Source organism: Coregonus lavaretus, assembly GCF_964263955.1.
Source record: "Coregonus lavaretus genome assembly, chromosome: 1".
Lineage (NCBI taxonomy): Eukaryota > Metazoa > Chordata > Actinopteri > Salmoniformes > Salmonidae > Coregonus > Coregonus lavaretus.
Genome location: NC_139988.1, coordinates 33,407,347 through 33,429,776, shown reverse-complemented (window position 1 = coordinate 33,429,776; position 22,430 = coordinate 33,407,347). Strand labels below are relative to the sequence as shown.

At 42.9% G+C, this 22,430-nt stretch overlaps 1 protein-coding gene across 2 annotated transcripts in view; it reads right to left on the bottom strand.

The window, feature by feature from the left end:
• LOC311129680 (heterogeneous nuclear ribonucleoprotein L-like) overlaps positions 1 to 19,343 on the bottom strand; it is a 76,430-nt gene extending 57,087 nt beyond the window's left edge. Inside the window, exon 1 of one of the 2 annotated variants that reach the window (XM_084162076.1) lies at positions 18,992 to 19,343. In XM_084162076.1, coding sequence (XP_084018202.1) covers positions 18,992 to 19,195 — 204 coding nt within the window. In that variant the 5' untranslated portion in view covers positions 19,196 to 19,343. Of the gene's footprint in view, positions 1 to 7,372; positions 7,406 to 18,991 lie in introns of those variants that run through there. The other variant, XM_084162077.1, reaches the window with a different exon arrangement.
• Positions 19,344 to 22,430: the final 3,087 nt, after the last annotated feature.

Sequence of the window (22,430 nt, the reverse complement as noted above, 5' to 3'; positions counted from 1 at the left end):
CATCGTGGATAGGGTGGTTTGATGAAATGTTTGGTAAATGGAAAACCATAGCAGCCACCATCTTAGGGGCGGTCAGCGGTTATATGGATATTCTTGTATTATGTTGTTGTCTTGTTCCCTGTGTCCGAGGGTGAGTAAGGCGTTGGAGAATGCAGTGTCTCAACCGATGGTGAGGTATGGAGGGAATCCGGACTCTGACCAGTGGAATGTGAAAAACGATCCTCCAGGCTTGGTGGATGACGAGGACTTTGACCCTGAAAGACCGCAATTGGATGAAATGTTTATTAGTTCTGACGTATGAAGATCAGATTGGTCCTGCTTGTAAATACATGTATCCTAAGGGTGTAAAAATGTAGTCAAAGGGTGGACTGATAGAGGAATTATGATTATGACTAAAATTGTTAACCCCAATACTGATGATGACTGTGTGAACTCTGTTAGGGTTATCATTATAAACCCACTAACAGAGGGGATGAGTTAGAAACTGCTGAGACAAACATTCCAGGATGAAGGGGACTGAGAAACTGGTTAAGGGCCTCCTAAAGGTGGGCGGAGCAAAGTGCCTTTGTGTGAAGGGGTATAAAAGCTGTATATGTATTTTTTGGCGGCAGAGCTCTCCATGATTAAACATACAGATCATTCTTGCCGGTTGTGGACCTTTGTTTAATTCATGATTAAACCAGAGCCTTACACCCTCTGGGAATTATTCAGAGCATTATGTTTGATTAATTAGAGATAGAAATTCTCGTGACAGTGTCACGATCGTTGACACATGATGAAGCGGACCAAGGCGCAGCGTTGAAGGTGAACATATTATTTATTTAGAATGATCACACGATCAAAACAACAACGATAACGTGACGTCTACGGTATAACACAAACCAAATCAGAACAAGAAACCACCAACACAAAGTGAAAGACAGACAGTTAAATATGGCTCCCAATCAGAGACAACCAGCTGACACTCGTTGCCTCTGATTGGGAGTCACTCAGGCCAACATAGATAGACAACGACTAGAACCTAAACAAAATAAACACCCTGGCTCAACATACGAGAGTCCCCAGAGCCAGGGCGTGACAGTACCCCCCCCCAAAGGCGCGGACTCCGACCGCGCCAACCAACCACAACAGGGGAGGGACCGGGTGGGCACTCCGCCTCGGCGGCGGATCCGGCTCCGGACATGACCCAGGCACGGGTTGTGCTGGACTGACGACGCGCACCCCTGGCTTGGTGCGTGGAGGAGGAACGGGCCTTACCAGGCTGACGACGCACACCGTAGGCTTGGTGCGTGGAGCAGGGACAGGCCGGACTGGGCTGACGAAGCACACCACTGACTAGGTGCGGGGAGCAGGAACGGGCCGAGCCGGGCTGACGAAGCGCACCACTGCCTTGGTGCGGGGAGCAGGAATGGGCCGGACCGGGCTGACGAAGCGCACCCCTGACTTGGTGCGGGGAGCAGGAATGGACCGGGCTGACGACGCGCACCACTGACTTGGTGCGGGGAGCAGGAATGGGCCGGACCGGGCTGACGACGCGCACCACTGACTTGGTGCGGGGAGCAGGAATGGGCCGAACTGGGCTGGCGATGCGCACCGTAGACTTGGTGCGAGTGGCAGGAACAGGCCGGACCGTACTGGGAACACACACCACTGGCCCTACGGTGGGATCTTCTGTCACGATCGTTGACACATGATGAAGCGGACCAAGGCGCAGCGTTGAAGGTGAACATATTATTTATTTAGAATGATCACACGATCAAAACAACAACGATAACGTGACGTCTACGGTATAACACAAACCAAATCAGAACAAGAAACCACCAACACAAAGTGAAAGACAGACAGTTAAATATGGCTCCCAATCAGAGACAACCAGCTGACACTCGTTGCCTCTGATTGGGAGTCACTCAGGCCAACATAGATAGACAACGACTAGAACCTAAACAAAATAAACACCCTGGCTCAACATACGAGAGTCCCCAGAGCCAGGGCGTGACAGACAGAGGGTAAATTAGTCAGGATGATATCTATGAGGGTGCCCATGTTTACGGATTTAGGGTTGTACCTGGTAGGTTCCTTGATAATTAGTGTGAGATTGAGGGCATCTAGTTTAGATTGTAGGACGGCCGGGGTGTTAAGCATATCCCAGTTTAGGTCACCAAGCAGTATGAACTCTGAGGATAGATGGATTCAGACACTGCTAGAACATCAGGGTTGGCGGAGTGTGCTAACGCAGTGAGTAACTCAAACTTAGGGAGGAGGCTTCTGATGTTAACATGCAAAAAACCAAGGCTTTTACGGTTACAGAAGTCAACAAATGATAGCGCCTGGGGAGTAGGAGTGATACTGGGGGCTACAGGGCCTGGGATAACCTCTACATCACCAGAGGAACAGAGGAGGAGTAGAATAAGGATACGGCTAAAGGTTTTAAGAACTGGTCTTCTAGTGCGTTGGGTACAGAGAATAAAAGGGGCAGATTTCAGGGCGTTGTAGAATAGATTCAGGGCATTATGTACAGACAAGGATATGGAAGGATATGAGTACTGTGGAGGTACACCTAAGCGTTGGGTAACGATGAAAAAGACAACATCACTGGAGGCACCGATTGAGCCGGTCTCCGCGTGTATGGGGGGTGGGACAAAGGAGCTCTCTGAGGCTGGTTGAGCGGTACTGGGGGCTCTACAGTGAAATTGTATAATAAGAACTAACCCGAACAGCAATAGGCAAGGCATATTGACATGGGAGAGAGGCATAAAGCAATCACAGGTGTTATTCGAGAGAGCTAAGACAACAACTGGTAATGGCGATGAAAGTTTGGGCTGAGGCTAAACAGATAAACAGGACAGATAAACAGGATGGGGGTACCGTGTAAAGGAACAGTCAAGCAGGCATCAGCTGTGCAGCTGAGTGATCATAAGGTCCAGTGAACAGCAATAGGTGAGACCGGGAGCAGTTCGAATGGCTGCTACAACACAGGCGAGCAGGAAGCACGGCTGTTGATTGCGTGTGCTAGCGGGCCGGGACTAGCAGATGGATCATCGTGGTCATCGCAACGGGAAGCCCGTTGAAACCACATCAGACGATTACGTCGGGAGACCAGTCGTGATGGATCGGCGGGGCTCCATGTCGACACTAGGAGGTCCCGTCCGGTTGACAGAGAGGTACAGTGAGGGAAAAAAGTATTTGATCCCCTGCTGATTTTGTACGTTTGCCCACTGACAAAGAACTGATCAGTCTATAATTTTTATGGGAGGTTTATTTGAACAGTGAGAGACAGAATAACAACAAAATAATCTAGAAAAACGCATGTCAAAAATGTTATAAATTGATTAGCATTTTAATGAGGGAAATAAGTATTTGACCCCCTCTCAATCAAAAAGATTTCTGGCTCCCAGGTGTCTTTTATACAGGTAATGAGCTGAGATTAGGAGCACACTCTTCAAGGGAGTGCTCCTAATCTCAGCTAGTTAACTGTATAAAAGACACCTGTCCAAAGAAGCAATCAATCAGATTCCAAACTCTCCACCATGGCCAAGACCAAAGAGCTCTCCAAGGATGTCAGGGACAAGATTGTAGACCTACACAAGGCTGGAATGGGCTACAAGACCATCGCCAAGCAGCTTGGTGAGAAGGTGACAACAGTTGGTGCGATTATTCGCAAATTGAAGAAACACAAAAGAACTGTCAATCTCCCTCGGCCTGGGGCTCCATGCAAGATCTCACCTCGTGGAGTTGCAATGATCATGAGAATGGTGAGGAATCAGCCCAGAACTACATGGGAGGATCTTGTCAATGATCTCAAGGCAGCTGGGACCATAGTCACCAAGAAAACAATTGGTAACGTACATATTACCTCAACTACCTCAACTAGCCGGTGCCCCCGCACATTGACTCTGCAACGGTACCCCCCTGTATATATAGCCTCCCTACTGTCACTTTATTTTACTTCTGCTCTTTTTTTTCTCAACACTTTTTTTGTTGTTGTTTTATTCTTACTTTTTTTGTTTAAAATAAATGCACTGTTGGTTAAGGGCTGTAAGTAAGCATTTCACTGTAATGTCTGCACCTGTTGTATTCGGCGCATGTGACCAATAAAATTTGATTTGATTTGATTTAACACACTACGCCGTGAAGGACTGAAATCCTGCAGCGCCCTCAAGGTCCCCCTGCTCAAGAAGGCACATATACAGGCCCGTCTGAAGTTTGCCAATGAATATCTGAATGATTCAGAGGAGAACTGGGTGAAAGTGTTGTGGTCAGATGAGACCAAAATTGAGCTCTTTGGCACCAACTCAACTCGCCGTGTTTGGAGGAGGAGGAATGCTGCCTATGACCCCAAGAACACCATCCCCACCGTCAAACATGGAGGTGGAAACATTATGCTTTGGGGGTGTTTTTCTGCTAAGGGGACAGGACAACTTCACTGCATCAAAGGGATGATGGGCCAAAGGGCCATGTACCATCAAATCTTGGGTGAGAACCTCCTTCCCTCAGCCAGGGCATTGAAAATGGATCGTGGATGGGTATTCCAGCATGACAATGACCCAGAACACACAGCCAAGGCAACAAAGGAGTGGCTCAAGAAGAAGCACATTAAGGTCCTGGAGTGGCCTAGCCAGTCTCCAGACCTTAATCCCATAGAAAATCTGTGGAGGGAGCTGAAGGTTCGAGTTGCCAAACGTCAGCCTCAAAACCTTAATGACTTGGAGAAGATCTGCAAAGAGGAGTGGGACAAAATCCCTCCTGAGATGTGTGCAAACCTGGTGGCCAACTACAAGAAACGTCTGACCTCTGTGATTGCCAACAAGGGTTTTGCCACCATGTAAGTCATGTTTTGCAGAGGGGTCAAATACTTATTTCCCTCATTAAAATGCAAATCAAATGATAACATTTTTTACATGCGTTTTTCTGGATTTTTTTGTTGTTATTCTGTCTCTCACTATTCAAATAAACCTTCCATTAAAATTATAGACTGATCATGTCTTTGTCAGTGGGCAAACGTACAAAATCAGCAGGGGATCAAATACTTTTTTCCCTCACTGTAGATAGCTGGGAGATGGCCCTGGCTCGAGGCTAGCTCAAGGCTAACTGGTGCTTGCTTCGGGGGCAGTGGTGATTAGCCAACAACATCCATTCGGTTGCAGCTAGCTAGTTGCGATGACCCGGTGTTAAGGTCCAGTGATTCCGGCAGAAAATCCGATATGTTCTTGGTCGATAGCGTGCTGTGCAGACAGTGCAGACTGGCCGATAATAGTCCAGTCTAGAGCTGGCTGGTAGGTAGTGCAGGCCACAGACTTTATCATGTGGAATGCAAATGTATCTTACCATTTCTACTGATCAGTGTGCCAGTTGTGGTTTTCCTATGCATATTTTGTGGAACAGTTTAATTGAATTTATAATAACTTATTCGTATCTCAAAATCACTGTCAAGTGGTTAATCAAAAGTCTATCCCAATCTAAATGAAAATGATACAAACGTAAAAAGTAACTTCTATTGCCATTGCCAACTAGGCTACGTAAAAATTGCCTATAAAACCAACAAATAAAAACATTGCAGCCTGCAGATAGAAAATATCCTGATCAAAATAAATATCCTGGGCCTCCCGAGTGGTGCAGCGATTTAAGGCACTGCATCGCAGTGCTAGAGGCGTTACTACAGACCTGGGTTCATTCCCGGGCTGTGCCACAACCGGCCGTGGCTGGGAGTCCAATAGGACAGTGCACAATTGCCTGAGCGTCGTCCGGGTTAGGGGAGGGTTTGGCCGGGGGGGCTTTACTTGGCTCATCGTGTCCTTGCGACTCCTTGTGGGGGGCCGGGTGCCTGCAGGCTGACCCCGGTCGCCAGTTGAACAGTGTTTCCTCCGACACATTGGTGCGGCTGGCTTCCGGGTGTTAAGGAGTGCGGTTAGGCGGGTCATGTTTCAGAGGACGCATGACTTCGCCTCTCCCGAGCCCTTTGGGGAGTTGCAGCGATGAGACAAGATCAAAAAGGGGGGTAAAAACTATAAATCGCATGGCCTGCCTGCAACAAACTGGAAACATTTTATCAACTATTAACTTGGGTCCGGCCTAAAGCTCCTTGCAACATTGTTGTTTTACCAGCTCGGGACAGACACAGCTGTAGGCTATTTACGCAAGCGATAAGAAGTAATCACTTAGGCCTATTTTATGACGTTTCCACTGGATCAGAGCATGACATTTTTCCCTTTCACGCTGAGTGGTTATCGAAAGGGAGAGAGCTGGAAAGATTTTTCAAATACATTGAGGAATTATGGTCATTCTCAATGGATGTAAAAACAGACTTTATTTGCTTGCTGTTTGAGGTGAAGAAAACATTCCTTTGAGAAGCTCCACAGCTCATTAGTGGTGGTGCATTAAGCCAATCAGAAATAGGCCTACTATCAGATCCCCAAATGGGCACATTTATATGTCTATATTTGCAAGCAGGCCAATTAGCCTATAGGCCTACTTCTACGCGTAATCTGGTGCGCGTCCTTACTCAGCATTGACAGGAGCGCTCCAAACAAAAGACAATGACTAAATTGACAAAATGAAATGAAACAAACCAAAACTTGTGACAAGTGTAGCATATGTTGTGCACTCTGCAAACAACGTGTCCACGCCGACAATTAAAACGGTAAAAGACTGGAATAATAATATATTGAATGCATTAACAGACATTACCGTAACCAAACAAACATTGTAGAATATAAATTATAGGAATTAACGGTAAATGTACTACTGGTGATATATGTAATGGGGAATTGATAGACACTTACAATCAAATGCAAACAATTCACACAATGAAGTTATGAATCAATGAATGTGCACAAATTGGCCGGAGAGAGCGCATTCTGGAGAGACGTGCATTGTGCAGCCACACTCCCCTTCTTCTTGGACTGTGCCATCCCCGCAGCCTCCGCAATGGATTAGTCTCGGCCTCCGCAATGGATTAGTTAACTGAGATGGGCGCGAATAAGACAGGTGTCTCGTGTGCCATAAAAAAGAAAGTATATATATATTTGCTACTTCTCAACTAAATAAATCTTGGTCGACCAACAGCCTATCGACTAAACAATTGACCAGTTGAATAATTGTGGTCAGCCCTAGGCTCCACACACATACATACATTCACGCACGCACGCACGCACACACACACTCACACAGACACACACACACAGCTTTGTTTTCGTGAAATTTCAGGAGTTTTTGAAGTGTTAAAATGTTTGACCATTAAAAATCATATTTTCCCTAACCCCTAACCCTTAACCTAACCTTAACCGCAAAATTGTAAACCTTTAAGCTTAAAATAACATTTGAACAAATTCAGGACCTGAACAAAGACTTTTCAAAAAAGTTATTTTTTTCCTACCTTTTCAGGACATTTGGATGAATTGTTAGGACATCGGGGTCCTGATAATGTAGGAAAACAAGTACACACACACACACACACACAAGCGCTCTCTGTCAGCACTGCTAGAATTATCCAGAGCAGATTGGCTTTTGCACCACTGCAAGTTTTAAGCACCTTTGTCAGAGGCAAACAAAAAAGACCTAAACCTAAAAAGACAAGCTTAAAACTGTTTCTTTGCCCTTATGTTTTTTTTTATTCAATCTTTGATCCTTTGATATGCCTTGGATTTGACTTGCAATGTTTAATATATTCTGGCACACTAGGTAGGCTACAAGGTCAATACTTTAGAGCCAGGTCATTTACCTCTCACACTAAACAAATACACAAAACTACACCACTGTACAAACCATAAATACAAATAACCACATTCACACTACAAAACCATACACTAATGTGCTCAGCAGTCATCAAAACAGTGTTTACAGTGGAAATCAAACAAGACATCCAACTGCATCAGTTCAAATGTGCTTTTTTGTTGTCTTGAAAGAATATTGTTTTTCACTGATCTTGTTTTTCACTGTTAAAGAATCTTCCACACAGACTTTTCAGTCAACTTCAAAAGGTGCTGTGCATGTGTTCTCTACTGGGTGCAGACTGTCTCAACTTCTGTCTGTCTATAGCTTTCATCTCTCCCTTTATCAGACGCTCTCTCTTTTCCATCCTCTTCAAAGACAGTGTGAAATATAAATACATTTTATGCCATAGGCTCAAACACCTTTAAATATATTTTACTTATTAGTTTAAGCGTGACATTTAGTCATGGACTAAGTCATACGTCTCTGTCGCTATGCTGATAGGGAGCTCATTGACTTCCTGTCAAAATAAAATAATCTCTCTCATACCTCTCTTTCTACCTATTTCTTTCTTTCTTTCTTTCACTCTCTCTCTCTCTCTCTCTCTCTCTCTCTCTCTCTCTCTCTCTCTCTCTCTCTCTCTCTCTCTCTCTCTCTTCTTTCTCTCTCTGCCTACCTCTGTCTCTCTCTCTGTCTCTCTCTCTCTCTCTCTCTGTCTCTCCGTCTCCCTGTCTCCAGTGTACGGCTGGTTTTCAGTAGCAGTCCCAGCTGTCATATTATCAGTAGTGATGACTCAGAACACACTCTGCCCTCTCAGGTCATCCCCAGTCTCAGTCCATTTTACATTGTCACTCTGCATCACACAGCAGCACCCAGCCCGGCCCAGCCCAGCCCACACACAAACACACACACTGCAGGCAAACCTGGTCTGTCTGCAGTCCACGCTGCCCACAAGGTCACTCCCACACAGTCACACGCACATGCACACACACACACACACACACATCAGCAATGAGGAGAGGGCCCAGCTCTACCTGTTGCCTGAATACCGCATTAGAAAATTAAAATCAATATGCAATTTCTTAGATATCCCCAGCACTGTTTATGGTAGACCAATCCCATTTAGGCGAGGCACAAACCCCCTAATAAGGTATTTCCCCCCCCCCCCCCCCCTTATTCATATCACAATGAACTTTTACCAGTTGAATGTAGACACAAATATAATACTTTTTTGTATTACAACTTTTCTGAAATATTGTATTTAATATTGTATTTAAATATGCAATATGTTGTGATATCTCATTAAATATGTGCATATTTGCATGAACCGCAAATCCGTATTTCTGGACACTGTTAAGACACCCCAGGACCGGACTTATATAGAGTGGTGTTAGATACTAAATCTGTGAAATACTAAAGACACGTACATAAAAAGCATTTTTGGCAAATTTGTTCAAATAAAATGTGATCTAGAAGAAAATTGGACAACATATCAACTATTCCCTCAATCCAAGTCTGGAGAATATTTCTAAGGATAAGCACACACAATTTGATTTGGTGAATGCAGATGCTTCTGAAGAGTTCTTCTGACGAGTTGCTGTGTGGGACGGGTCTGGCTTTCAGGAAATGGCAGTCAAAGAGAAATACAATTAATTTTGCCTACCAATCGCCAAATGCATATTTAGTCCCAATCACAATCTCCTCAAAATAAGTCACTACATATAGATCAGTTTGGAACATTGTCTATGAAATAGGCTTTTAAATTATGCATGATTAAATGTAGTGAGCTTTGAAATTATGGATTTATGTCCATTTGAATGTGGTTAAAATGCATGACATTTCTATGACGGTAGTATGATAAACAAAAGAAAATATACATTTACATCAAATGTTGGACATTTTTATGTTTACTTGTTGAAATAACTAATATTAAGGGACCAAAATACAAAAAAATCTCAAAATTCATAAATAGATGCAAAAATGTCCTTTCAGACTATGGTGCCTCATCTTAAAGGAAAAATACACCCAAAACCACTAATTCCTATTATGTACAGTGTTAAATAATATTAATATGTGAGAACAATATTTTTTGTGAACAAATGTTTTATTTTGTTGTTATAATAAGGCAACGTGAAAATCATTGCGGAAAGAACAATGATCAGAGATGCCAAAAAATTATATAACATTCAACATGGGTGAATCTTTCCTTTAAAGACTGATAATGAGAAAGTGTAATTTAGCATCCCAAATTGCAGGTTTTAACCATGCACAAGCTCAGCATCAGCATCCAGTACTCAGATAGGCTATCAGGGTAGGCCTATGCTACCTAATTGGGATGAATTGGATAGGCCTACAAATAAAAACAGATCATCAATGGAGTCTATTTGACAAACAGCATCTCATTTAAATGGAGGCTACGTTAAATTACACATGTGCATTGAAGTGCGAAAGGCAAAAAGGTGTATTTCTTCAAATATAATCAAATTAGCAAATATAGCGCAATAGTAATGGTGTCTTTTTGTAGGCCTATGGGGAAATGAATGTTTTTTTTTGTAGGATTTTTGGATAAACGCCGGACATAAGGTCTGTGGTACACACAGGCTTAGGAGATCTTATACGTTTTGTTCTACAAGATCATCTTCATCAGCTAACATCACTTATTAATTTTGAAGCATTTATTTAATCATAACAAGCACATAAAGGCCTCATAATTCATATATATATATTTTTTAAGATTTGTCACATGCTTCGTAAACAACAGGTGTAGACTAACAGTGAAATGATTACTTACGGGCCCTTACCAACAATGCAGAGAAAAATCGAAAGATTATAGAAAAATAAAAACACAAGGAATAAATACACAATGTGTAACGATAACTTTGCTATATACAAGGGGTAACAGTACCGAGTCGATGTGTAGGGCTATGAGGTAATATAGGTAGATATGTACAGTTGAAGTCGGAAGTTTACATATACTTAGGTTGGAGTCATTAAAACTTGTTTTTCAACCACTCCACAAATTTCTTCTTAACAAACTATAGTTTTGGCAAGTCGGTTAGGACATCTACTTTGTGCATGACACAAGTAATTTTTTCCAACCATTGTTTACAGACAGATTATTTCACTTATAATTCACTGTATCACAATTCCAGAGGGTCAGAAATGTACATACATAAGTTGACTGTGCCTTTAAACAGCTTGGAAAATTCCAGAAAATTATGTCATGGCTTTAGAAGCTTCTGATAGGCTAATTGACATAATTTGAGTCAATTGGAGGTGTACCTGTGGATGTATTTCAAGGCCTACCTTCAAACTCAGTGCCTCTTTGCTTGACATCATCGGAAAATCAAAAGAAATCAGCCAAGACCTCAGAAAAAAAGTTGTAGACCTCCACAAGTCTGGTTCATCCTTGGGAGCAATTTCCAAATGCCTGAAGGTACCACGTTCATCTGTACAAACAATAGTACGCAAGTATAAAAACCATGGGACCACGCAGCCATCATACCGCTCAGGAAGGAGACGCGTTCTGTCTCCTAGAGATGAACGTACTTTGGTAGGAAAAATGCAAATCAATCCCAGAACAACAGCAAAGGACCTGGTGAAGATTCTGGAGGAAACAGGTACAAAAATATCTATATCCAGAGTAAAACGAGTCCTATATCAACATAACCTGAAAGGCCGCTCAGCAAGGAAGAAGCCACTGCTCCAAAACCGCCATAAAAAAGCCAGACTACGGTTTGCAACTGCACATGGGGACATAGATCGTAGTTTTTGGAGAAATGTACACTGGTCTGATGAAACAAAAATAGAACTGTTTGGCCATAATGACCATCGTTATGTTTGGAGGAAAAAGGGGGACGCTTGCAAGCCAAAGAACACCATCCAAACCGTGAAGCACAGGGGTGGCAGCATAATGCTGTGGGGGTGCTTTGCTGCAGGAGGAACTGGTGCACTTCACAAAATAGATGGCATCATGAGGAAGGGAAATTATGTGGATATATTGAAGTAACATCTCAAGAAATCAGTCAGGAAGTTAAAGCTTGGTCGCAAATGGGTCTTCCAAATGGACAATGACCCCCATCATGCTTCCAAAGTTGTGGCAAAATGGCTTAAGGACAACAAAGTCAAGGTATTGGAGTGGCCATCACAAAGCCCTGACCTCAATCCTATAGAACATTTGTGGGCAGAAATAAAAGCTGAAATAAATCATTCTCTCTACTATAATTATAACATTTCACATTCTTAAAATAAAGTGGTGATCCTAACTGACCTAAGACAGGGAATTTTTACTAGGATTAAATGTCAGGAATTGTGAAAAACTGAGTTTAAATGTATTTGGCTAAGGTGTATGTAAACTTCAGACTTCAACTGTACATATAGGTATGGGTAAAGTGACTAGGGAACAGGATAGATAATAAGCAGTAGCAGCAGCATATGTGATGAGTCAAAACAGTTAGTGCAAAAGGGGGTCAATGCAGATAGTCCGGGTAGTTATTTGGTTAACTATTTAGCTGCCTTATGGCTTGGTGGTAGAAGGTTTTCAGGGTCCTGTTGGTTCCAGACTTGGTGCATCGGTACCACTTGCCGTGCGGTAGTAGAGAGAACCATCTATGACTTGGGTGGCTGGAGTCTTTGACACATTTTTAGGACCTTCCTTTGACACCGCCTGGTATAGAGGTCCTGGATGGCAGGGAGCTCGGTCCCAGTGATATACTGGGTCGTACGTGCTACACTCTGTAGCGCCTTGCGGTCGGATGCCAAGCAGTTGCCATTCCAAGCGGTGATACAGTCGGTCAAGATGCTCTCAATGGTGCAGATGTAGAACGTTTTGAGGATCTGAGGGCCCATGCCTTCTTCATGACTGTGTTGGTGTGTGTGGACGAAGTTCATTCCTTAGTGATGTGGACACCAAGGAACTTTAAGCTTTCGACTCGTTCCACAACGCTCTTAACCACTAAGCTACCTGCCGCCCTATGGTGTTGAACGCTCAACTGTAGTCAATGAACAACATTCTCACATAGGTGTTCCTCTTTTCCATGTGGGAGAGGGCAGTGTGGAGTGCAATAGAGATTGCATCATCTGTGGATCTGTTGGGGGGTTATGCAAATTAAGTGGGTCCAGGGTGTCTGGGATGATGGTGTTGATGTGAGCCATGACCAGCCTTTCAAAGCATTTCATGGCTACAGGTGTGAGTGCTATGGGGCGAAAGTCATTTAGACAGGTTACGTTGGCGTTCTTGGGTACAGTGACTATGGTGGTCTGGTTGAAACATGTAGGTATTACAGACTGGGTCAGGGAGAGGTTGAAAATGTCAGTGAAGACACATGCCAGCTGGTCAGCGCATGCTCTGAGTACGCGTCCTGGAAATCTGTCTGGCCCCCGCGGCCTTGTGAATGTTAACCTGTTTAAAGGTATTACATCGGCTACGGAGAGCGAGATCACACAGTCGTCCGGAACAGCTGGTGCTCTCATGCATGGTTCAGTGTTGCTAGCCTCGAAGCAAGCATAGTAGGCTCTCGTCTGGTAGGCTCTCGTCACTGGGCAGCTCGTGGCTGGGTTTCTCTTTGTAATCCGTGATAGTTTGCATGCCCTGCCACATCCGACGAGTGTCAGAGCCGGCGTAGCAGGATTCGATCTTAGTCCTGTATTGATGCTTTGCCTGTTTGATGGCTCGTTGGAGGTCATAGTGGGATTTCTTATAAGCGTCCGGATTAGTGTCCCGCTCTTTGAAAGCAGCAGCTCTAGCCTTTAACTCAGTGCGGATGTTGCCTGTAATCCATGGCTTCTGGTTGGGATATGTACAGTACGTATGGTCACTGTGGGGATGACGTCGTTGATAAACGTATTAATGAAGCCGGTGACTAATGTGGTAAACTCCTAAATTTTATCAGATGAATCCCGGAACATATTCCAGTCTGCGCTAGCAAAACAGTCCTGTAGCTTAGCATCCACCTTCATCGGACCACTTCCAGGTTTTAGTTTTTGCTTGTAAGCAGGAATCAGGAGGATAGAGTTATGGTCAGATTTGCCAAAGGGAGGGCGAGGGGGAGTCTTGTATATGTTACTGTGTGTGGAGTAAAGGTGATCAAGAGTTTTGTCGCCTCTAGTTACACAGGTGACATGATGGTAAAAATGAGGTAAAACGGATTTCAGTTTCCCTGCATTGAAATCACCGGCCACGAGACGTGCCGCCTCTGGATGTGCATTTTCTTGTTTGCTTATGGCCCTATAGATATTGTTAAGTGTGGTCTTAGTGCAAGCATCAGTTTGTGGTGGTTAATAGAGAACTACAAAAAACTTTACACTTCCTTAACGTTAGAGGTCGTGCACCAACTGTTGTTAACAAAGAGACACACCCTTCCCCCTTCATCTTACCCGAGGCTGCCGTCTGGTCTAGATGACCGTGGACTGTGGTGTGAAAGTTGTTGTTGCTCTTCCATTTCATAGTTGGGAGTAGGGCTGACCACATTTAGTCGACTGGTTGATTTTTTGGCCGATAGGCTGTTGGTCGACCAATATTTCTTTAGTCGAGCAGTGGCAAATATATATTTTTTAAATGATGGTACACGAGACACCTGTCTGAGTGGACTAACCCACCATCACTGTGGAGCTTTTCAAAGTAATTTGTTCTTCACCTCAGACAGCAAGTAAACAAAGTCTGTTTTTACATCTATTGAGAATGACAATAGTTCCTCAACGTAGCCTATTTGAAAAATCTTTCCAGCTCTCTCCCTTTTGATTACCTCTCAGCATGAAAATGTCATGCTCTGATCCGGTGGAAACGTCATAAAATAGGCCTACCTGATTACTTCTTATCCCTTGCGCAAAATAACTACAGCAGTGTCTGTCTGTCCGGAGCTCACTGACCCAGGAAACTCTGAGGGGCCAGAATATGTTATACAATGTTGCAAGTTTGCTAGCACAAGCTTTAGGCGGGACCAAGTTAATACAATAGTTGATAATGTTTCAAGTTCCTCGCAGACAGGCCATGAGTAGCCAATGTGATTTATAGGATATTTGTTTTTATCAGGATATTTTCTACCTGCGGGCTGCAATGTTTTTATTTGTTGGCTTTATGTAGGCTATTTTTACATATTGGCAATGGCAATATAAGTTACTTTTAGATTTGTATCATTTTCATTTAGATTTTGATTAACCACATGACATTGATTTTGAGATATGAAGACTTTATTATAAATTAAATTAAACTGTTCCACGAAAATGTGCATACGAAAATCATAACTGGCACGCAGATCAGTAGAAATGGTACGATAACTTGGCACTCCAAATGGAAAAGGTTGCTGACCACTGGTGTAGCCTATTACCGGCCACTTCAGGAGCAGTGGGAAGTGGGAGGAGTATGGTCGGGAACAGGTTTTCTTCTTCTGGTTACGCTATATTGATCTCTGACACCCTCTTTAGTCATTTGTGTGTCTTAATTTTTTATCGCAGTGCTTAAAGCATCAGACAAGCTTGGTAGCCTAAATATAGCTGATTTTATTCAAACATACAAAATACATGTTTTAAAATGTCGACCAATCTATTGATCGAAAGAACAGACAACTCTTGGTCGACTAAGATTTTTTTTGGTCGGGGACAGCCCTAGTTGGGAGAGAGTACAGATAAGGCGCAAGCTCCACAGCAGGTTCTGACATCAGGCAGCTGAATCTGTCTTGCCGGTGGCAGATTCACAGCTTTTCCTTGGTGATAAGCGGAAAAGCCGATCAACGGACTAAAGATCTGCACCGCCCGAGCTAGCAAAGACTAAAACACTGCATAGCTAATCTAGATAATGCATTCAATGCCTCCGCATGCCAGGACTGGTTTTATGATAATCTTCTGAGAAGATGTAGCGGAGAAAGTCCTATGCACACAGAGCAGGGAGCTGGTTTCTCTTCCTGCATTCCTGTCTGGTTTTGATCTCAAATCAAGGCACATACTGGGCTGCATTATGCACCCCGCAGAGATTGGGGTGAGCTAAATCAGATCTAAAACATGAGTGAAAATCAGGATGCTCATTTTCACTGGACAATTCAGTAGATTATGGTTTACAATCCAAATACTCAGTTCCCCTTTACACACGGAGGTCCTCTCCTCTTGTGCAGGGTTAAACTTGTTTCTATAAGTTTATAGACTATTTACTGTTAATAATAGTCAACTATTCATGTCATGGTAAAGTCAGAGTTGCAGAGCATGAGCAGGTCTTCACATAATTTAATTCCAGACGTTAGACATCAGAAGTGGAGATGTTGCCATTCGCATAGCCTATCCAACCGAGTGACCCATGGATCACCATCAATAATGCACTGTCTAATGGTGACAGGATTATAAGACTAGACTATACTCTGACAGTGTAGCACAGTCTACATACTTAGCCTATGTAAGCAGTGCAAATCACCTTCACTGAAGAGATGTCATGTCACTATGCACTTTTACAAAAAGCAGGAGGTAGTGGACATTTCCAAATCCACTGGGGTTAATGAATAGCTCATGATCATGATATTAGGCTAAAGATATGACTGATATCACCTAACTTCACAAATATCAGTCAATATTCATGTCACGGTTATGATAGTAGGCATACTACTACTGTAGTCTATATAGGGTTCAGTATGTTTGTTGCAACATGGTCTCAAAGCATTTCATATTATTCTGTATGTAAATCCAAGACACTCCATTTAGTATGATATGTTACGTTTCATATGGTATGTATTAATTTGTGGCTGTCCATCACCCATTTCGTATGATATGTTACGAATTACAATTCCTATTATATTACTAAAAAGTAGTGAGTAGTTGAAAAGTTGTTAATTAGCCTTTGGGTTGCTAGATGTTGCATTATACAGTGGGGAAAAAAAGTATTTAGTCAGCCACCAATTGTGCAAGTTCTCCCACTTAAAAAGATGAGAGAGGCCTGTAATTTTCATCATAGGTACACGTCAACTATGACAGACAAATTGAGAAGAAAAAAAATCCAGAAATTCACATTGTAGGATATTTAATGAATTTATTTGCAAATTATGGTGGAAAATAAGTATTTGGTCACCTACAAACAAGCAAGATTTCTGGCTCTCACAGACCTGTAACTTCTTCTTTAAGAGGCTCCTCTGTCCTCCACTCGTTACCTGTATTAATGGCACCTGTTTGAACTTGTTATCAGTATAAAATACACCTGTCCACAACCTCAAACAGTCACACTCCAAACTCCACTATGGCCAAGACCAAAGAGCTGTCAAAGGACACCAGAAACAAAATTGTAGACCTGCACCAGGCTGGGAAGACTGAATCTGCAATAGGTAAGCAGCTTGGTTTGAAGAAATCAACTGTGGGAGCAATTATTAGGAAATGGAAGACATACAAGACCACTGATAATCTCCCTCGATCTGGGGCTCCACGCAAGATCTCACCCCGTGGGGTCAAAATGATCACAAGAATGGTGAGCAAAAATCCCAGAACCACACGGGGGGACCTAGTGAATTACCTGCAGAGAGCTGGGACCAAAGTAACAAAGCCTACCATCAGTAACACACTACGCCGCCAGGGACTCAAATCCTGCAGTGCCAGACGTGTCCCCCTGCTTAAGCCAGTACATGTCCAGGCCCATCTGAAGTTTGCTAGAGTGCATTTGGATGATCCAGAAGAGGATTGGGAGAATGTCATATGGTCAGCTGAAACCAAAATAGAACTTTTTGGTAAAAACTAAACTCGTCGTGTTTGGAAGACAAAGAATGCTGAGTTGCATCCAAAGAACACCATACCTACTGTGAAGCATGGGGGTGGAAACATCATGCTTTGGGGCTGTTTTTCTGCAAAGGGACCAGGACGACTGATCCGTGTAAAGGAAAGAATGAATGGGGCCATGTATCGTGAGATTTTGAGTGAAAACCTCCTTCCATCAGCAAGGGCATTGAAGATGAAACGTGGCTGGGTCTTTCAGCATGACAATGATCCCAAACACACCGCCCGGGCAACGAAGGAGTGGCTTCGTAAGAAGCATTTCAAGGTCCTGGAGTGGCCTAGCCAGTCTCCAGATCTCAACACCATAGAGAATCTTTGGAGGGAGTTGAAAGTCTGTGTTGCCCAGCGACAGCCCCAAAACATCACTGCTCTAGAGGAGATCTGCATGGAGGAATGGGCCAAAATACCAGCAACAGTGTGTGAAAACCTTGTGAAGACTTACAGAAAACATTTGACCTGTGTCATTGCCAACAAAGGGTATATAACAAAGTATTGAGAAACATTTGTTATTGACCAAATACTTATTTTCCACCATAATTTGCAAATAAATTCATTAAAAATCCTACAATGTGATTTTCTGGAATTTTTTTCCTCATTTTGTCTGTCATAGTTGACGTGTACCTATGATGAAAATTACAGGCCTCTCTCATCTTTTTAAGTGGGAGAACTTGCACAATTGGTGGCTGACTAAATACTTTTTTTCCCCACTGTATGTGTGTGGAGCCTAGGGCTGACCACAATTATTCAACTGGTCAATTGTTTAGTCGATAGGCTGTTGGTCGACCAAGATTTATTTAGTTGAGCAAATATATATATACTTTCTTTTTTATGGCACACGAGACACCTGTCTTATTCGCGCCCATCTCAGTTAACTGTGTACCTATGACATGTACCTATGATGAAAATTACAGGCCTCTCTCATATTTTTAAGTGGGAGAACTTGCACAATTGGTGGCTGACTAAATACTTTTTTTCCCCACTGTACACCCACCCATCCACCCCCACCAAATATGTTTTATGTAACCATACCAAAAGTAATTTCAGAGTCCCAGTATACATTTACTATGTTACATCTAGTCTATGAGACCAGGCTGGTTAAAACTCTGTAAAGCACTTGTTTTATTTTTTTAATGCAGTTTAATGTTATGCATAAATTGTCCAATAAATCAGTTATAATCCATGTCATGTGGATCATATTGCAATCCCGTTTTACTTCAACACGTGGGCATATTTTCTTAACAAGATTTACACCTTGTCAGAGTAGAAAATAACTGTAGTCTGCCCATGCATTGTATGATTTTTAGCTGGAGAGTACCCTACAATCTTACATGTAGGATTTCAGACAGTCAACTGACATCTTGACTGCAAAGGACAGACAGGTTATCAATCGCAGAGGAACCCAATGAATTAATAGCCTATATACAGGCTAGGCTACTATTCCAGTAGCAACATTATCACCATTGCCAGTTATTCACAGTAATATTGCGAAACATTGTAACAGATCAGATTCAGATGTTATATTCTAATAAGGGCGCGCTTCCCTTACCCGTCTTTCAGGTCCGTATTTCGTTGCGGTCCACCGGGGCCTTTTCTCGGCTCCTACATTCTCCACATCTCGGAGCAGCCCTGCAGACTCCGAGTCCGAATCCTCTCCCTCCTCCAGCTCCTCGCCCTCCTCCACCTCCGCGGTCTTCAGTCGCTTAGGCGCCCTCCCATACTCCCCTTCCTCGTATTCTTCAATAAGCGACATGGCTCTTCAAATGGACAGCGATTGAATCCTTATTGGACACAAAGCGTGAAGACGGACTAGTGGTGCGTCGAAAGGTCTCACTCGTTCTTTTTTTATAATTGTCTCTGGCGTAGTGTGCAGCAAGAAAACCTGTATGTCATTCTGTAACGCGCCCTCCTTCGCGGTTCTATACCAGAGAGTGGCCCCGAGAAGGTGTGAGTGGAGAACCCACCCAGCACGTCCCTCATTGGACGGTCTGTGCTTGCTAATTAGGAATACAGATACCGATTGGTCAGTCTTTGTCTTTCAACAGAGAAAGCAAGCGCTCTCCAGTCTCCACATTCTGCAGTAAAGTACGCAGAGATTATTGCCGCTGCTCGAGCTGTCATATCAGTGCCTCTGCTGCAACAGAAACAATGTTTAAATTCGTAAAGCGCAACATTGTTACCGCGTGGTATCAGTGTGTAGCCAACCATAACCTCTTGAATATATATAACAGTTCTTACAGCTTTAGTTTTACATTGCCACTTTTCTGAATAGCTGAAGTGCATTCAAACTTATGTAAAATAAAGGGTTGAGTGGCAAACGTGTGACCGCTTGCACGATTGTTATTTACGCAAATATTCGTAATCAAAATGGGTATTTGCACTCCAACATTTCCATGCAAATAGGCGGTATGGTCACTACAGTGTGAAAGTATTGCTATGCATGCACTGCACTATTAAGCCATAACAAACTGTTAAAATGTTGTTGTAAATAAATAATAGGCCATTCAGCTAGGTGTCAATAGACGTCTTCAAATCATGAACAGCTGAGGTACAATAACCACTACAAACAGATTGTTGATGTGAAATCTCTTTAAAACTCTCAATACACCCATAATAATAACGATTTTATCTGATTTGATTTAATAGGCTACAAACTCTATTATGAGTCAGACTCTTTTGGCCGCATGCATTTGACCCTCAAGCTCAGAGCACTGTTTTGGCATGCCTCTCTCACACTGTTTAAACAAAGGGGTGGAGTAGGAAATGGGAATGGAGCATCCTCTCACTGTTTATGGGGTTTGTACAATTGTTCTGTTTATCCTAGGGTCTCTGTGGGTTTCCTTCACTTCTTGTCTCATCCACTGCCCTCTGACACTCACTGTTATATCCACACCTCATTCACACCATCGTCCTTGATATTAGATGCTGTGTAGGCTACCAGAGGGAATATCCGTTAGTGTGTTGCATTAGTCAAACTGATCATGATGAACATCCTGAACATACTCAGATTGTCATGTTGTTCGAAACCCTTTGACTCGCACTGGGGTACTGGACAGGGGGTCAGAGGGTAGTGCTCCCCACCTGTTGGTCAGCTGTTGCAGGTAGAGTCAGGAAGGAATCAGTCTTGTTACACACACACACACACACACACACACACATAAGCCATTCAACGGGCATTGGGCAAGAATGTCTTGTTGGAGACAGAGATTGTGTAAGGAAATACCCATATATAGTAACAGGTGGGTGGAGTGAGTGATACACAAGCATGGATTAAAGCTATCCTCAGTCAACCACCCCCCAATGACTGCCTTTGTTTAGAGCTGAAATATCAAACGTGTGTGAGACATCCTAATCACACTTGCTGAGATCTAAGTGGGAAGAGGTTAGACACAGAAAGAAAAAGAAAAGCATCTGAGCATGTACGTTTTATAACAGGTATCGTTATTCAAGGATATCGTTATAAAGATATCTTGAGATATGCCAATCTCAGATTGACATGAATGCATATAATTTATGCAAAAGTTCAAGTTAAGCACGCACATATTAGGATTCAGCCCTAATGTTTAAGTCATCTAAATGAGGAACTGCAACTGGAGGACAAAACACCTAGCACACACACTGAAGAGGAAGTGAAGAAATAGATGTCCTTACCCTGTTTATATCTGTATCTGTGGTATCTGTTTCTGTGTGTGTGTCAGAGTATCAAAGCCAATGATGAATTTTCAAAACGCCACTTTACTCACATGTGTTCTGGCTCTGGCCCAACCCATCGATTTCTGGGACCAATCTGAATGATTAGAATGTGTTTGTGTTCTAGAAATCATTGAGTGGGCATGGCTTAGTATTTGGCCAGAGCAAGGAGTTTGGGTAGCCAGGCATGACCTCAAGGTCCTAAGGTCACAATATACTCTGAAGCATGCGGCTCAATACCTGACAAGTATCTCAAGAGGGAAGAGAAAAGGGTGGAGTAGAAAGGCAAAAGAACAAAGTGGAAAGGGAGAGAGGGTGGAAATAGGCATAAGAGCTTTAAATATCGCACTGTAATATTGTTTGGGTTTTTCTGACAATAGAGCTATGCTTGTGTAAAACACAAAACCTCAAATTTGTGGAGTACATTGTACCGTTGAGGAACAATGACACAAGGATCAACGCTTTGATCTTGAAGACCTTGAATATCCTTTCAACGGCTCCTACATCAATGAGAGGAAATGAATTGTACAGACCTTTCATACAACATTTATTCTGTAGCTCCTCTGGCCTCCACACTACTGCCCCCACAATTTAGGCCTATACAACAGAACAGTGCTATACAATACATTTCAATGCAACGCCTGCTTCCCTTTGTGCTAAGGTGTAACTCCACACTGACCCTGATTCTCAGGTCATGATGAGAGCCAGAAACCTGCCTGGTACTCAGCCCTGCACCTTGAGACTAATGCCCCATGTATGTAAAGTAATTGGACACCGGTCACCTCATATTCTGTTTATTACTGTTGTTTACTCACTGTGTATGTATATACTGTATTCTTGACATAGCTCATCCTAATATACCTACTACTGTACATACCATTTTATTTTCCAAATTACATTCCGTTTATACACACCACATTTATATTCTCAATAATATATTTAATTGGAATGTTATTTCTTGTTTAGATTATTGTGTATTTGCGAGACATTCTACTGCACTGTTGAAGCTAGTAACATAAGTATTTCGCTGCACCTGCCATAACACCTTCAAATCTGTGTACGCGATCAATAAACTTTGATTTGATTAAAGCGGTTTTGTTTGAAGAGATAAAGGAAACACCCAGTTGGTTGGCTCCTCTGTGTATAGGGCCATAGGATGAATTTGATAAGGTGATATCTCTCACATTAACAGGGTCTATGGTGAGTGTCTCAGGGATTTCAACATGACCCAAATTATCACATTGAAGCCTCTGAAGCTTAACAAGCACAGCTTCCATGTCATCCTGGGACAGCCAGGC